Raw genomic sequence first — 18,500 nt, forward strand, 5'->3', positions numbered from 1 at the left:
AAGTGGCCAGTTTCCTATTCATTTCTCTATAGTAGCTGCTCTGGTATGCAATTTCACAGACATCCAATATGTAAAACACATGCTGACTTATACAGCCTTCACATATGTTACATATATCTTTGCTCCACGTGGCAGTGAAGCTAACAGAGGAAGCAATAGTGATTAAAGAACCCTATCCAGCTCTTGAAGGCAAAGTGAAAAAAAATATATCAATCCTACAGATTTTACTGGGATTAATTTGAGGATCTGCAAGGGAGCAACAAGAACATGCTTCAGAAACATGACAATCAAACTGTCATTGCCAAAAATACACACTCTTGCAATCCATCCTAAACACTTTGCTTGTTTTCAGGCATCTGAGAAATCATTCCCATCTCTACATCAAGAGAATAATAATCATGTACTGTTTTCAAGTTTGTTTTTATGGGAAGGGAATTTCACTTATTTGTTTGCAGAAAAAACTCCCTACAGACGTTTCAAAGGCAATGAGGCCTTGTTTTTTTTTGACAACAGCCTGAAAATGTCTGGAAAGCAGACTCCCAGATAGAGCACTATTTGGCTTTAAAGCTCAGCTGCTGAAGAAAAGACATTTAGAAGCTAAAACTCAGAAGACAACTTCTGCTTTAAGAGACCTTAGGGCACCTTAGGAGAATGAGTGTCATATATGAAATGGCCAGGTGATTTAATTCATTTGAGAAGAACAAAGATGTCACGGTGCTGTTGATTGAGAGATGGAGATCATTGAGCAAGGAAAGCGAAGGAAGATGTAGAAAGACTTTTAAACATCTTACCTGTCTTCTGTTAATCTCATCAGAATTGTTCCTCTGGTTGAAAAAACGATGAAGGACATCCTCAGTTGAGGGCTGGAGAAAAAGAGACAGCAGAAGTGACTTCGGTGGTCCAGACCACAGCTTAATGTATGTGTAATAACAAACTCAAAGTGCTCTTACTGCTACCAAGATTATAACTCAACAAGAGAGGACTGAGCAGCAAATGGGGCTTTGCCCTGGGCAGCTCTAGCCAAGGAATACCATGAGGAATATGTAGTAATCAGGCAGCTCAGAAATGATGAGAATTCCCTGCCTGCAAAAGTACAATTTGGTCCATAGAAGTCAGGCTGGAGAGAAGGATCCATTTAGATTATCTGCTCCTGTGTCCTACAGGACAGGAACAGAGGGAAGTTCAGGAACAATTCCAAAGCAATTAATGGGATGATCTGAGAAATACATTAAGAACCTCCACTAGGTGAGTTCCCCAAGGGGAAATCAGAATGTACTCCTCAACACCCCTCCTCTCTCAGTTATCTACAAATTAGTACCTCTTACCTTATGAACTTACGGGCCAAATGTTCCACAAAATGATATATTTCATTCCAGTGGTGCAGGACACTTCCTGATCTATGGGAAATAATGATTACATGACATATTTAATTGCTGCTTTGTAGTTTTCCAAGCCTAGTGCTTTCTTACACACTGCTCATTGAGTTATTTCTATTCTTCCTTTTAAGAAATATTAAAATGTAAATTACATTTCCTACTTAACTTTGAAAAGCATTTGTGCTCCATGCAACTATTTGAGACTACACATCACAATAACATGTGGCAGTGATGTCAGACCTTTAGCAGAGCTTAAACAAATAAACCCTGTGTTAGCAATGCCTGTCTCCTTGCACTGTCTGTTATACGAATTCAACCAACTCATTTGCCATAGCTTTGTGCAGAGCTTTTAGCTCATTTTGGGAATGAAATGCAGTTGTAGGAACAGATTCCTAAGCCTCTCTAGCATTTTGACTGTGCTGGAAACCATGAAAAGTAAAATACCTTCAGTCCACATCTTGGCTGTTGCTTCCCATTCTGTCATAGCTCAGTTCAAGGCAAAACACAAAATAATGCTGCTCCCCAGGAAAATAAGCTATGGATTTGGATGGGATTGGATTATTCTTCATGTTGTAAGAACCAGGAAAAAATGAGATTAACTAGAATCTTCCAGCACTAAGTGCACCTTCTGGCATGGACATTTATATGAATATTGGAATATTAATATTGGGAAAAAAATAATTTCTAGAAATGGAAAATAAATGTGTCATCACTTATTTCTATTCATTGACTACAATTAAAAATATTTATAGGGGAGAAACAAACCCAGTTTTAACAGAAAACTCAAAAATTCATTGATCTGCAGCCTGAGAAGAGAAATATGATTATTTGAGAATGCTTTTTCACTTCACAGAAAGAAAAGGCATCTGATCCAACTCTCCTCTACCTTAGGGCTGAGAATCTAAATGAATACCCACAAATAGATTCAACCAAGTTCTACACACCTGGCACAAGCAGCCCCTGCTGAGCTGCAAAAACCATTACTTCACTTCCTAGAAATACTGCAAGCATGCAAACCAAATTGTACAGGTTATATAAATTTCCTTCTTTCTTCTCCCCACACCTGGTTCTTATTTACAGCCATTCAGTATAACCCTTCACCTGATCCACTTCTCCATGATCCCTCAAATCATTTTTTCTTTGTATGACCCCAGAGGTCCAAAGGCAGCCTTAGATGGAGACATGCAATGGGAAGCCTTGCACATATGCTCCATCTGGATAAACAGTGAACAACACAGGTTCTCTCTACACAAAAGAGAATAAAAATAAAAATAAATAAATAAATAAATAATAAATAAAACTTTGCAGACACCCTGTTTTCTTTCTGTAACAGCTTGCATAGGAGACTCAATCACAAGAAGGTGCTAATGTCTCTGTGTTTCTTGGATCTTCAGGGAAGAGACACAAAATGTTTTCATCAGACCAAGACTTGAAATCATTACTTGTTCTCCAACCTCGTGTGTATCACAGAGGGCCAAATAAATGTCTCTGTTCATTGCAGGGGAGTCGATGACCTTTAAGGACTCTTCCAACTCAAACGGCTCAATGTTTCTTTGGTCTTAATAAATTAAACCACACAGACAGTGAGAAAATTGATGTCTTGTAACAGATGATGAATGATCTACATTAGGATTTGCCCTCAAACAAAAAACTCAGCCATATCCAAATTGCACTAGTTTGTATACTGACAGAATTGAGACACTCAAAGCTCAAACCCAGATGCAAATCTCTCTCAAACGCTTGGAATAACTCTAAGACCTTGAATATGACACCCCAGTCCCATCAATGCCAAACCATCACTGAGAAAGGGTTTGAAAATGGATATTTGTTGTCTCGACGTGGTGAGGCACAAAATAAACACTCAACATTATTGTAATGGTTGCGTCAGCCTCCAGAAGACAATAAAGTCAAGAGTTCATAAACCACTTACTACATCCTGCACTGAAATGTAGGTTGCTTTAGACCAGCAACACTAGCCTAGAAATATGCAATTATTCCTTTTCATTTTGTTGCAAACCACTGAGCAGAATCTAACCATCAGTTAAAATTACTATTACTGCAAAGCACCTGAGAATGAGATCCAGCCACAGAGCACATATGGTATGTGGGTCATCATTTATAACTCTTGCCATTTTCCATGGCTCTGAAGTCATGCATTTTTTTGAAACAGCACTTGCCAGAATGAAGCTTAAAAACCAATTGCTCTGTTCCGTAATGTGCCAGTCAGCAGCACACCCCGTTTACTTGTCTGCATCTGTGACTTCATTCTGCTTTATTTAAATGGTTTGGGCAGTGGGAGCCTTCCTACTCATCTAATGACACCGAAGAGAAATGACCTGAAGCTCAAGAGCAGCAGAAGGTTCTGTCTGCTATAAGGAAGTTCTGTATCACTGCAATGATCAAAACCCCGCAAGTGGAGGATGGTTTCTTCTTTCAGTTACAAAAGCACCAAAGTGCGATAATTGTAATAATGTACAGTTATTCTTCATGTCTACCAGAGCAAGATTAAAAATGGGTCCCAAAATAAAGGCTTACACTTCTGTTGACCACACACAGATCCTTTCTTTTAGCACAAAACATCTTCCATCTGTAGGTGAACAATTTGCAGTCCACGTGCAGTTCATTTCTCTGTTGAATCAGTCCAAGGTCTCAGTGCATAAGACACCAAGGTCTGTATTTAGAAGAAATATTTTGATTTAAAAAAAAAAAAAAAAAAAAAAATTCTCAAAGAAAATGTCACTTATGCAGCCCCTCCTTAGGCATGCCAAGAATTCTAAACAGGAGAAATATTCGTAAAGCCTAACTGCAAGGCAATTAAAGAGAAATTTAAGGTTATGTCTTCGTATTCCCAAGAAAAAAAAAAAAAGATGATGATCCGCAAGCCAGTGCTGCAAGGCTGAAAGGTTGATGGTGTAAACTTGCAATTTACGTAAAGGCTTTCACTGAGAATGCCAAATCCTCTTGCTGGAGAAAAGCCCAATAAGTGGAAATTAAGAATAAGTAAGCTATTATGCCTTTAACAAGAGAATGATACATTTTGTGGTCAACTGTGCTGGGATTTGGTACATCTAAATTCAATCCAAAGGAGAGACACTCCACATGGCTCAGTGTTTCCAGAGGCAAAGAGCCACATGCTGGCCCAGCAGGTGCCTTTCTCTTACCCATGCACTATAACCCAGAGCTGTAGTGACACAAACTGTCTTAGTTTGTCTTTCCTATACTTTTTGAACTCCTTATTTCCATTTCTCCTACTGCACCTTCTCAGCAAATCCACAGTGGTATTTTTAGTTCACAACATAGATGAAAATAGAGCCAAGGCCACAAACTCATAGAATGGCTTGGGTTGGAAGAAACCTCAAAGATGACCCTATTCAAACGCGCTTCATCTAGTCCCAACCCCCAAACTCTTTGACAGAGCTTTCACAGCAGCTACAAGCACTGCAGCAGGCAGAAGTACATACAGACACCTGATTCAGACAGAAGCTGATCCAAATTTTCCTTAAACTTCTACTTTTGGACCAACTCCAAGATGCCTCCGAGTTGTCAGAGGTGGCATTGACCCAAGAAGTTTTGCAGCATTGTTTCATTGAGCACGTGAAAAAAATAACTAAATCATGCTCCTCTGTACCACATCCCCAAGGTTCTGGAACACTTCCAGGGACAGTGACTTCACCACTTCCCTGGGCAGCCTGCTCCAATACCTGACTACTCTTTTGGAGAAGTAGTTTTTCCTAATACTCAACCTAAACTTCCCCTGGGACAACTTGAAGCCATTCTCTCTCATCCTTACTTGCTTCATCATGCTAAGGACCTGTTAGAGTCAACTTTTCTTACAGACATGTAATGTGCAGCTATTTGCACATGGAAAGTAAAGAGCATAGGAAATAATGCCTTTGACATGCAATGGATACAGCATTGTCTCACTACTTCTTCATTCTTTCTTAATTAAGACCCTATCTCATCTCACATCCGGGATGCAAATTGTTTGGCACCATAGAGGTGCCCAGGGCCACGGACAGAACACTGAGCATCCTGATCTGGTAGGGGGCAACCAGTCCATGGCAGAGGCTGGAACTGGATGATCTTTAGACCCCATCTAACCCAACTATTCCATGATTCTATGATCTTTAAGGCCCTTTCCAATCCATCCATTCCATTATTCTTCTGCCATTTGTTTCAACACCTTTCAGTATACAGGAGGCTCAGACCATGACCAAAACCACTCAGCACTGCAGTAAAACATGTAGAAACACTAAAGGATGTGCCATGTAGGACCAGCTGACTTAACTACACCAGTAGGCTTTACCTTCCACAATGCTAGGTGGAAGGTAAAAGTTGGAAAGGTCACTAAGATCATCTAAGATCATCCTGGTATGATTAGGAGGAATGCTCAGTAATATGCATGACTACATCCTAGTAGCAAATGTCAGATAACTGTACTCTAAATATCTTACAGCTTGAGCTGCAACACCCCATACCCACATTATTATTTTTACAATCATAGTCAAAGGGAAATGGATTAATCCAATCTCAACTCATGTGATCACAAATCCTTCACCGAACCTGCTGCCAGGCAGCTCAGAATATCAAGTTGGGTATTTGTGTGTGCAATACTGCTTCAAACCTTTCAAGTTGCCCACAGAGAAGTGGCGGATGCCCATCCCTGGAGACACTCAAGGTCAGGCTGGATGGGGCTTCGAGCATCTGATCAAGTTGTGGGTGTCCCTGTTCAATGCAGAGGAGTTCAACCAGATGGCCTTTAAGGTCTTTTCCAACTCAAACAACTCTGTAATTCTATAATTACTTCCAAGAGGAGCACTCACACAGTTTAGGAAGCAACAGTCAAGGCTTAATGAAAGCATGCAAGTGCACACACAGATAAAAAATGCTCTGGTAACCCAGCGGTACAAGAGCAGCACTGTGATAAGGACAGCATACAAGGTGCTAAATGGATTTCAGTAGTCTCTCAATCTGGCCAAGCACTGAGGCAAAGGGTCAGGATAGGGCTCCAGCACTGGTGAGTTCCAGCACTGTGTTTATTGTTGTTCTGTCCTCCTCTGATCCCAGAAAGTTGCTTAATATCTTAATGGCTTTCTTCCACCACTGCCATTAATGCTTCATGTTTCAAAACCTAAATCTGCTCCAGGATCTTTATCACCAAAGCTCACATAATTTTTAAAGCAATTTCTAATAAAAACAGCAAGGTGCACCCTGGATCTATTATGCTCATTTCACAGTTTGCCAGAAGGTCCATGTAGTCATTCAGGACTTCAGCAACATCTTTGAAGACAAACAAAAACAGCAGAAAAAGCAGAAAATCCAAGCTAAGTAAGAATGCTGATGGCCCAGAGCTCAAGGACCTTCAAGGTCCCTTCCAACCTAAGCCATTCTGTGATTCTGAAGAACAAAATACAGCTTTAAAGAAAAAAGATAGGATCACCTCCTGCACCACTCTAAGTTTCTCCTTGGCTACCTCAAAGGCTACAGAATGCAGTAGACAAAATACAGCACACACCAGCAGCTGAACACCGTTGACTCCTCCAAATTCCACTGGAGACCAGTGTGATTTTAACACCAGTAGGCTTTGTATCAGTCGATTTCTGCACCAAAAATGGGAAACCTACAACCGTTCAAGCAGGATTTTTTTGATACCTTGATATATTCACTGAGTACCTTGAGTCTGGGTGCTTTAAGTTTGTGCCAAGCTTTGAATTTCCGCATAAATTTCCTTGAGCAAGTGTAGAAAGTCATTCCTTCAGTAAAAGGACAGCACAGCGCTTGAAATAATAGCTCAGAGCTATTCCAGAGCACATCCATCAGATTGGGTAAAACCTCCCATTCTGCCCCAACCTTCAGGAGAACTCAGTTTGCAAAAGCTGTCAGCAGTGCAAATCATGCTTTGTTTTTCAGGTGGAGCAATAGAAGCTGTAAATGTGCCTGATCATTGCAGGGGTTGGACTAGATGGCCCTTTAGGTCCCTTCCTACTGAAACGATTCTATAAATTATTCCAGTTAACAGCAGAATGGCCAAAGCAACACTGTGCAATAGACGAGAGGAACTTCTTTCCACTGAATGAAGTAAAACAAAAAAAAAATTATTTCCCCGGAGAATAAGGACAGCTGGCACAGTAACACACCCAGCTCACTCATCTCAGCCTTACATTTTACCCAGTATTTTGCAATAAAGCGTTATGTAATTCCAAGTCATTTATACAAATGGAATGTGGCTGCTACTGAAAAACACTCCGAGGATCAGACAGAGAGCTGCTGGCAACTCAAAATATTTTCCTATCTCAAATTTATGGTTAAAAATGCCAGTGCTATGGCTCTGGCACTTACGTGCTCCAATATTTCCAAACTTAAGGTTCAAAATAACTATTAAGGAATTAATTACCTATTAACTATTAATTAAGGAATTTACCACAATCGTTTTAACCGTAACTTCTAACACATTTAGTTTGTTGCATTGCTTCAACAGGATGCTTTCCAAAGCTCAGCTTATATCTATTTCACATTGCCACTGAATAGGCACAGTTACCACATCCAGATCAGAATTAGTAATGAAGAAGTGAGTGGGCAGTTATCTCCAGCACAAACAATTAGGCAGTCAAAATATGCGTTTGATTAACAGGAACAAAGAAAATGTGACTCAGCCTGGAGAAAAATAAAGTTTGCTTTCAAATAAAGCAATCTCACTTTTTTTCCCAACAGAATGGCCAAAATCAGACCCTTTTAAAGAGGACTGCCACATCTCAGAGCCTTGTCTTTACCTGCTTGGACATGGATGCATGGGCAGCAGCAGATCCTCAGGCAGGAGACATTTTTTGCACGTTTTCAGCTGCAGAATTAATTCTGCAGTACCATCTCCCCATAGTGCCTCAGATATCACTGTGGGGAAACCAACATGAACAGGGTCCTGCTCTTCATCCCAAGCATGGTGCCAAGTACAGAGGAAAGGTTTGATATCAACCACAGCAAAATTTATATACCCATTTGATTTTCAAAGCACGTTAGCATTATACGCTACACCCACCAAAGTTATCACCACCACAATAGAGTTTCTCAGTCCCTTGGGGACAAAATGAATTCTCCAAAACAAAAAAACAAAACAAAACTAACAAACAAACAAACAAAAAAACCCCAGCACATGGTGCCCCAGGTCACACCAAGAGAAAGACTGCTTTGAAATAGACAGATAGAACTGACTTACTTGTCCAGAATGAAGTACAAATCAAACCCTCCATAGCAGGCAGGACCCCCGTTCTCTCTCTTCCCACTGTGTCCATCACACACCAGCAGAAAAGTTGCAAAGAAGAAACACTTGAAGCCAAATCTGGCGATGCTTTGCTTTGCAATGGCCATTATATCCAGAGAAGATGAGAGAAAAAAAAAAAGTCTTCCCTTGATCTCCTTTATTTCACAGCCTTCTCCCCGAAAGCCATTCAACACCCTTTAAATGCACAGACAGGTATTTTACTTCTTAAAACTTCACTTGCAACAGTTGTCCTCAGGAATTGCAAGGCTTCCCCCCTTGTTTCCCTTGCACTTCTGTTTCTTGGTTTCAGATTTCAAGATGCACAATACTGTATTTCACTTTTTTTTTTTTAAAGGGACTTTGACCCTCACTCTCCCTTAGTTTGAGAATACCACCGTTGCTTCCCAACAGGAGCAGAGAGATTTTGCTTTACTGCAGACTTCAGCAAGTACAGGGGGAGTTTGACACCCCCCCTCCCCTTGTCCACCTTTAATTATTATTGTTATTATTAAAAAAAGAAAAAAAGATAAAAAGAAGAAAAAAAAAAGCAGCTCAGAGAATGCCACCTACTGGTGAAAACTCAATGTAACTGGAGTCTCTGGATGGAAAAGACATTATCTGTTCATTGAGCACACATAGTGCAGGCTGCAAGGTTTGGGGTGAGCAGATTGCTGATAGCACTCACGCAGCATTGTACAGAGACTTTTCACCCAATGCCAGTATCCAAGTTAGAGGCATAAAGAATTAAAACCTGGAGCAATGTAGCAAAAGTCAAAGAGAAATTACTACTGCATTCATTCTTTGTGTTTTCTCAGTCTTAAGAAATCCCATGCCTATGACCATGCTTCCCTCTGCTATCCTTAGCTTGCTCCAGGGGCCAGACACCAGGGGCTGAACCCTCCCTCTTCTTGCAGACCTTGCCAGGAAACTCATCTTCTCAGACTTCTTCCAAAAACAGCATCAAAACGCTGCAAGACAACTCAAAAATAACACCATTCCCAATTCAGAGTAACATCAGTGCAGACAAGAGCTACAGTAGAGGTCCCAAAAGTGGGAGCATCCATCCTTCCAAATCAAATGCTCTCAGGAGAAGAAGGAATTTTATTTATTTTTATTCCTTTTTATTGGGGATTGGAACCAGCTGTTTTTTGTGGTCCCTTCCAACCCAAGCCATTGTATGATTCCCTCTTATTTGTTTCTGACTGACTCTGAAATGAACAAATAAGTAACAATTCAGAATAGAATAAAAATGCTGTGCTCAAGAAAATAATTCTAGCCTGAACCTAGCAGGAGGAAAGAAAGGTGCAGGAGATCGGGTTCCCTGCGTGGCTGTGCATTCAGGCTAACAGAAGGCCCCATAAAGCTTGGGAATAAACCAACAGATGAGGCATCAGATGGAGAGCAGAGCACTGAGATGGAGAGGTGAAAATGTGAGGTGAAATGCTGTGATTTGTGCTATGGCATGAATGTGGTTCAGAGCAAATTCTCCTCATGCAGCCAAGGTGCTTCAGCTGCACACAGCAGCTCAATGGTTAATTAAGCTACAACTGATGTTCTTAGTGTGTGATTAGCATTTGGGTAACTAAGTAATGGAGGAAATGACTTCAGCTGGTTTTCTTCTTTTCTTATCTATTCTGAAGCAGCATGGAAGCTGGTTCCTCCAGTGGTAATAGGGGTGCTGCTGAAGTGTCACCCACCTGTATCATCACTGGGTGGGTTTTCTGAGCACTCATTCATTGTGGTTTTAGGAAAGGTGGGCTGGGTTCAGTTCCCTTTGGCTTACAAATGTCCAACTTATACAGTGGGTAATGATTTCTGTCAAGATCTCAAAGCATTCCTCTACTTTCCTAATGGTTGAGGAAGGTATTAGAGCAGCATGCATGGATAAGTGAGACTTAATGAATTGCTGCCATTGATATTATAATCATAAATAGATCATCACTGCACAGGAATAAGACACTTGTCTTAACACAACTAACAAAACTGAGCTGAACAGTCTGATGTGGTATAGGACAAGAGACCCCTCTGGGTAATGAGGAGTGTGCTTTTTCTTACTCTGTGTGTCCTCTTAAGGACATGGTTTAGTGGGCAATATTGGTGCTGGGTGGATAGTTGAACTGGAATCTTACTGACTCAATTGCTCTATAACATATAATTCAAGGCTGACACCCAGTGGCCAAGTGCTTTTTTCTTCCTTGGATTGCTCTAAATTTTCAAGTAAATCAAAAGCAAGACAGTAGGGTGATCTTATTTGACTTTATTCCGCTTTAAACTTATTTGTCTCTGCTGCAACGTGTAGTCCTGGATTGTGTTTTTCTTCTCGTGGTCAGAGTTTTTTCCACTGCTTGTCTATCAGGAACCGCTAACTATTTGCATGTGGATGTAACCTCTCACTGAAGGGGAATATTAAGTTCAGTAGATAAATATTTTGCTTGTGAAATTTTAGTCATCAGCCCAGGTCTCAGCAATGCTGGGATTGCACCAAATGTTGAGGTAACATCTTTTTTTCAAAGAGGAAAAAGGAGGTCATGGGGAGCTACAGATTGGTGGTGTTGAGGGCTCCTGCCCTTCCAACCCAAACTGTTCTATAAATTGGATTTCTTTATTTTTTGCAGCTTTTGTTGATCATAAAAAGTGTAGCAATGAGAAAACAGACACAGTTTATTCATGCTAAAAGTGTTTATTTGGAAGATACTATCACCAACTGATCTCTTACAACATCTGAATCATGAAGAACAAAACTCTCAAAAGACATGATGTCAGGGAAGAATAGCATCAGGGATGGCTTTGTTCAGATATTGGGCGTTGATACTAGCTTCAAGAAAGGCATGGTGCTCAAACTTTGCCAGCACGGCAGTAGTCAATGCCCACAAGATTCAGGACATCAAGTCTGTAGCATGCGTTTTGGTTGTAGAAGATCTGGTTTACTAAAAGAAAGAAAAAAAATACCATGAGTTAATTCCCAAGATGTTAGTGCAAGTCATCAAACCCTTATTATGGCACCGACAGGAAGACAGCTAATGATTTATACTTGTCTGCATAGCAATGGCTTGCACTTTACCTCTGACTAAGGAATGTTTTGTTATAATCATTGCTATAGAAATAATGTAAGTCTATGATTGAAATTTAATAAGGAATAATAAGAAATAATTTGTCTGTGATTCTTTTGTTGTCAGCTGCATGTTTGACTCAAACAAAGGAATGCAAACTGATGCTACTTAATAATCTCTACTTTTTTAGTACTAAGGGACACTATTATACCCTATATCGTTAGTATATATTATTGTGTATTATACAGGTATGTATGTATATTTAATAGGCCCTACCAGGCTTTGTCGTTATCAAACAGTCCTATAAACTGTCAGCAGTCTCTGAACTGGAGAATAGTAACAAAACATTCTTCCAATCCTGAGCCCTCCATTCAAGGCCTGAAGTTTTAGACTTATGTCTACCTTCAGTGGTAACAAGAGAAATAGTGTATTGCCAAAGGAAACAAAATCACCTGTTTAGCTTATAATTCATATGATAAAACTTACCACCCTCCTGCTGTGACTCTTCGAAAGCAAGGAAGGCTGGGAGTCCACTGCAGAGAGCGAAGATATCGTTTCCGTAAGACATGAGGTCACCAACTTGTCTTCTGGAGACGACGTACCTGATGGAACTCGAGAGCACGCTTTCGCCTTTCACATTCTAAACATCAAATGACATAATTTGGTGCCTTGATCCATTTAATTTTATGCACATTCCTATTTCTGAAACAATGAGACTGCTTGCTGTTCTACTAAAACTGTACAAAAGGATTTCCTCAGTCACTTATAAATCTCTCACCATAGAGGTACCTGGGACGTAACTGGAAGAGTGGAAAGAGAAGAAATCAGTTCCATTTTCTAAAACTGGAACCAAGGGGAGCAATAGGAAAGTTGGCAAATGTATCTACATTAAAATAATTTGAAAGCAGTTCTTACGATCTTAAGAATTATGTTTTAATGGGATAAATTCTCTTAACTGTTCCAGAGTTCTTTGTTTTCATTGAATTTCAAGCATATTTTCCTTGTTAAGTGATTTGTCCATTGGACACCATTTCTGGATACCTGTATTTTCTCTCACAACCTAGACTTTGTGCTGGTTTGTATAGATAACTCAGCCACAGCCACATGACTCCTGTTCTAAATCATACCAGTAATGTGGAGGCTGAGATGAATATGTGATGTTCAAAGAATTAAGGAGTTGTAGAATCCTTAAGGTTGGAAAAGATCACTAAGATAATCTAGTTCAACTGTCAGTCCATCACCACCATGCCCATAGAATTACAGAATCATTGAGGTTGGAAAAGACAATTACGGTCACCTAGTCCAACCATCCACCAATCCATGTTCTCTCATGACTTAGTTCTCAGAGTTTAAATGGAGTCTGTATCTATAAAAGGCTAATAAGCTGAACACTCATGCTATTATAGTCATTAGTTGTTTGTTGTTTTGGGAAAGTCTGAAAAGTAACTGCCCCTTTTTATCTTACGTTAGACTCTTCAGCAAGGACAGCAATTGAGTTAAGAGCAGGCATCAGGACTCTGTTCAATGTGGAAATATAGCAGACTCCCTCTTGTCCAAGTTTGGTTGCAATGTAGCCCTGTAAAAAAAAAAGTTGGAACGCAATAATTCAGCTTTTAAATCATAGAGATCTGTATTAAAAAACAAAGTAACGAACATAGAGTGTTTCTACCCCCGAACTTTGACTTGATAAGAATAATTCTTTATTTTGGTCAGCTTTCATAGAATCTTAGAGTCGTTAAAGTTGGAAGAGATCTCTCAGACATTTAATCCAACCATCAACTCATCACCACCATGCACCACTCATAGAATCATCAAGGTTGAAAAAAACCTCTAAGATCACCATTGCTTCACCCCCACCATGGCCACTAAGCCATGTCCCTGAGTGCCACCTCTCCACGGTTCTTGAATACCTCTAGGGATGATGACTCCACCACCTCCCTGGGCATTATAGGAGCTAGGCTCTTTGTAAATATTCTGAAAAAGCATGCTCCTTGTCACTTACAGTTCCGTAGTTCCAAACAGTTGTCCATGCATTCTCAGCCGAATCTGACTGAATAATTGCCACAAGGGAATTTGGACTGATGGTCAGTGTTTGGAGGCCAAGGCCAACATTGACGGTGATTGTCCTAGGGTATTGTCCCCCATTTACTTTCACATTCTGAAACTAGAAAACAAAAATAACATTTTTAGACTTCCAATTGATAGCCAGTTATCTCACCAGAGATAACTGAAAATCAGAAAATAATTAGATAAATCAGTGCTATGATATAACAAATGCTGGCTCAAAATGGAGCGCCTTCAGTGGCCACTGTACTGTCAAAATGATGAAAGAGTAAGGCCATAGCATTCTGTAGTAGCTCTAAGAATAATTTTAGTATATTAATGAATAATTTACAATAGATAATTTTACAGTGGTTCTCTTGTGGTTTCAGGACTTCGTGCATGAAAAACATTTAGATTTTTTTCCTCTGAAGCGAGGAGGAAAGTTCAGGAAGTAGGGAATGTAGAAGAAGAGCAGCAATGTATAACTTGGTCACTGTACTCACTTGGAATTGTGAAAGAGCTGGAGTCAGCACAAGTCCAAGAAGGACGGTAGCAACAATCTGAAAGGAACATTGAAAGCATAAAAATGTAACTGCAAGTCTGGCTGACAGATCTTGTCATGAGAATCCTTTTTCCTAATCTGATGTGGAGATGTCCTCCTTGGATTCCTGTTGCTTCCATACTGGTTTTACAATGGTCACCTGAAGTGACTCATCCTTGCTTTATGCTAGAATAACTCATACTGGCAATCTGCATTTCTAGGAGCAGGATCTGAATTTGCTACAGAGATCAATACAGCATTGATACAATATACATAGATATTTTACAAGAGTGAGGAGAGAGAATTAAAATTTCCTCTGCACACACATCACAAGAAAGTGGTTTGATTCATAGCATGGTGCTCCAGATCACAAAAAGCCCATTGGCAAAAATGGGCGCTGATCTTGGAGATCTCTTGTGAGACTGAATAATGCATAAATCAGCTTTTACGAAGATCCTTACCCTTCATCTATTTAGGCTAATACAGTCTGAAATGGAGGAGCGAAATGTCCCCAGAGAGTAACTTTTCACTATAAATGAGCAAAGGCATTTCCAAGGTATAAAGGCAATAGCTTTGAGTTATAGTATATAAGAAGTAAAAGGCAATAGCTTTGAGTTTTGGTATTGAATAAGAAAGTAGCTTGCATACTCACAGTGAATTTCATCTTGACTGCAGAGCGGATGCAAGTGCAGATGGAACGAATGGGGCAAACTATCCAGCTTATATACGCTGGTCTCAGGATCAGGCACAGAATGATTAAGTATGGAAAGAAAATTATCTAGTAATTTGTAACCAAGTCTTTGTGTCATTGGACATTATTTCCTGCCATAACTGTTTCATGAATGGAGGGGTTATACTTATGCAAATTCTGACCTATCAGTCTGACAGAATTATCAGATAAGTATCCATTTGCAGTGAAAAAGGAAATGTGTTTTGCGATAACTTTCTGACATATTTGCTGTCTAATTTTGAAAATTTACATCAAAATGGAGACCAGAGATAATCTAAGGTCGTAATAAAATATCCTTGCATTAGGGAAAATACACATAGGTTAGGGCCTTTGCACCCTCCAAAACATACTGGACTTTACTGTAGAACCACAGCTCCACCAGAATGTACAACCTAAATGCAACATTGGCACCAAAAATTGCTTTTCAGTAAAATTTCAGCTGAATTACAACATATGCGAATGTCTATGGCTGTCTTTATTATTGTAGCCATCAACAACAGCTTTTTTCGCCTTGCCATGGCTTATCTTCCATAGTGAAGTAAAAATTGATTGTGAAGAGACGAAGATTCTCTCAGGGACTTTTTTTAATAATTGGTTTTCCCCTCAAGTTGCTCGGTTCGATTTTGTGTGCAATCAGTGCAAACCAGAAGAGTCTGAGATTGTCCAACTGCAATTCAGCACATTTTTCAAAAACTGAGGGAATTTCTTTTCTTTTCTCTCTCAATCACCTCTAACCTGTGATGCAGGAGCAATATTAGATCAAATTCTTGCACAACTGAGGCAAGTCTGCACATCCTAAGGGGCTTTTTATGCACTCTTGCAAATTAGGTTCTATCAGGGTCCTGGATTCTATTCTGTTTGATTATTTGATGGCTTTTTAAATTTTACTCAAGTCATGATTTTGAAACTTTTCCCCATTTGAAAAAAGACATAAGATCAACTGAATCTTCGTATTATGCCTGCTGTGTGATGGAAGAAAAACAGAGCTACAGAGATGGGATCAGGAAAACCAAGGCACAGATGGAGTTGAACTTGTGAAGGGATGTGAAAAATAAAAAGATGGAGTTCTTTAGATACACTGGTCAGAAGAGACAGGCAAGGGATAGTGTAGCCCCTCTAGTAAATGAGGAGGGAGAACTGATTTGTTGCCTTACCCACCTGGTGGCCTTCTATGATGGAGCAATGGTGTTGATGGACAAAGGGAAGGCAACTGTGTCATCTACCTGGACTTGTACAAGGCCTCTGACATAGTCCACACCACATTCTTATCTCTAAATTGCAGAAATATGGATTTGAAGGGTAGACTGCTAGGTGGATAAAGATTTGGTTGGACAATCACAGCCAGAGGGGGCTGTGGTCAATGGACCTATGTCCAAATGGAGGTGGTGACAAGTGTTGTCCCCTCAGGGGCTCATCTTGGGACCGGTACTCTTGCAGTCTCATGTTGCAGTGTGTGATAATGCACTAATTGGAACCTATGTCCGTGTAGTTTAAGTGGCTTAGGCAGAAGCTGGATCTTGCTGCTCATGTTTTGTGCCCTCTGAAATTTTTACCTTAACTGGAGGCAGTACTGGAGCAGCACTGCCCCTTGTTGGGTGCATCATCTGTCACAGGGACTAGACTAGAAGGCCCCTCGAAAGACATTTCCCAGTGACAAGCAATTGGATAAGTAGAGTGTCTGTTTTGTCTCAGGGAAAATGAAGGGTAAAGCTGGACAAGGAGAAGAAACCCCCGGCAAGTCGGTCAGGAGCTTTGTTTAAATACTGCAGCCACACGGTTACTTTTGTTTGGAGATTCTAAAAACTTGGGATACAGGCAAACAAGCTTTGGTTTTGCTTTCATTTTACATTTTGCTGAGCAAAAAGGCTGCTTTATCTTTAACTTAATCATCAACTTCTATGAAAAATAAAGCATCTCATAGGTTAAAACTCCAGGAAAAGAGCATCTAACAAGAGTCCTCCAGCCAACCCCAATCACTGGATTAATCCTTTCAGATCCATGGAAGAAAAGAATTCCAGCCATTTTGCTTTAGTTTTGGCCTAACTACAACTCAACTCTAAAATGTCCGTCAGCACTTTTGTTTGATTAGGGTGTGGGCTTTTTTATTTCCTGTGTTAAATATTGGTGAAACAGTGGGAAATAATAGCTATATTCAATCACAAACTGCATTTCATTTCATGATTCTGTTACTGAAAGCTTGATTTCTGCATGTGTATTTGGCTGTAATGCACTGCAGTGCTTTTTTTTTTTTTTTAATAAAACATGGTATAACAGCATTTTAGCAATAAGTTGAAATAATTCACAAATATGCTTGTTTTTATACATATGGACTTAATTCTTTCTTATATGGTTATGTAGTGTGTAACACCACTTTATTTTAGCAGTAATGGAAATTCTTACTGTCAAATCTCTTTGGGAAATACTACAAGATCAGATTTAAATGCCAAAATTGGAATTTTTAGGAATTACAGCTTAGCAACTTAGCTTTCGTGCTGCTTCTGCTTTTTAAAAGGGTCAGTAAAAACACAGACTAGTGGAGGCTGATGATGCATTTTACTGAAAGAAAATATGCTCCACAAAGAGCAAAGGAGAAGACAGATACATGATTGACACTGTGATCAAGATCAGATCATCAAGGAAAAAAGGCTTCTTCATGGGTACACAGATCTGTGTATTTTCTTCAAAATTTCACCAGGAGAAATTGCAGTAAATGATTCTCATATTTCTGAACGTATTTCTGATACATGAGGGTTCATCCTCTGAGAAGTTTGACCCTACAAGAAAAGAAAAAAGCCGATTAAATTTGAATTGAGGAAACAGAAGAACAATGTAGATGACATTTTTCTATCATTATGTTCTACCACCAGAAATGCTGAATTTAAAAACTGATTTGTAGATGTATGCTACAAGCCACTGCTGGTGCAGTCATCTTAGACAAAAGTCTTATTAGTGCTTATTTTGGTATGCAAAATGCTAGTTACCATTATACTCACCAGGAGATGGGAAAGCAAAGTAAGTGGGAACTCCTCTGCACAGTCTTTGAATGCGTGCTCCATATGGGTACAGGTTCAGCAGTCTGTCGTTTGAGATCACGTAACGATGCTCTATGGGTGGAAGGAACTCAGGGGAGGTAGCTCCCTAGTGTCAAAGACATAACACCAGAATACAGCATTTAGCAAAATAAAATAAAATTAGAGTTTTCATAATACAGAAGGGTTTTTTCAACTTCTATTTATTTAACTTGATGCAGCTTTTGAGGTATTTAGAGCAACTCAACCCTGCTGAGAAACTTCACTTTAGGAAACTTTTCTCATTTACGTTGATAGAGAATAATAGTCATAGAGCCATTGAGGCTGTAGAAGTCCTCCAAGATCATCTAGTCCAACCATCCACCCATCCCTACCATGCTCATAGAATCATAGAATCATAAAGGTTGGATAAGACCTCTAAGATCATAAAATTCAATTGTCCACCCTCCCCACAGTGCCATTCCCCAAGACTGATA

The 18,500-nt window shown here is 39.8% G+C and overlaps 2 protein-coding genes across 3 annotated transcripts in view; both read right to left on the bottom strand.

Annotated features, from left to right (window-relative positions):
* The window catches only part of ANTXR1 (ANTXR cell adhesion molecule 1), an 81,139-nt gene extending 71,457 nt beyond the window's left edge, over positions 1-9,682 (bottom strand). Inside the window, exons 1-4 of one of the 2 annotated variants that reach the window (XM_048928120.1) lie at positions 8,587-9,682; positions 8,147-8,264; positions 1,326-1,397; positions 792-863 (exon numbers count right to left, since the gene is read on the bottom strand). In XM_048928120.1, coding sequence (XP_048784077.1) covers positions 792-863; positions 1,326-1,397; positions 8,147-8,264; positions 8,587-8,662 — 338 coding nt within the window. In that variant the 5' untranslated portion in view covers positions 8,663-9,682. The remainder of the gene's footprint in view (positions 1-791; positions 864-1,325; positions 1,398-8,146; positions 8,265-8,586) is intronic. The other variant, XM_048928121.1, reaches the window with a different exon arrangement.
* Positions 9,683-11,382: 1,700 nt separating this feature from the next.
* GKN1 (gastrokine 1) lies at positions 11,383-15,005 on the bottom strand. Its single transcript, XM_048928253.1, has 6 exons — positions 14,918-15,005; positions 14,228-14,284; positions 13,684-13,845; positions 13,147-13,257; positions 12,168-12,321; positions 11,383-11,558 (listed from the first exon to the last, which is right to left on the bottom strand). The coding sequence occupies exons 1-6, from the start codon at positions 14,927-14,929 to the stop codon at positions 11,467-11,469; spliced, it is 588 nt and encodes a 195-aa protein (XP_048784210.1). The 5' UTR covers positions 14,930-15,005; the 3' UTR covers positions 11,383-11,466.
* Positions 15,006-18,500: the final 3,495 nt, after the last annotated feature.

The sequence above is a fragment of the Lagopus muta genome, chromosome 27, assembly GCF_023343835.1.
Source record: "Lagopus muta isolate bLagMut1 chromosome 27, bLagMut1 primary, whole genome shotgun sequence".
NCBI classification, from domain to species: Eukaryota; Metazoa; Chordata; class Aves; order Galliformes; family Phasianidae; genus Lagopus; species Lagopus muta.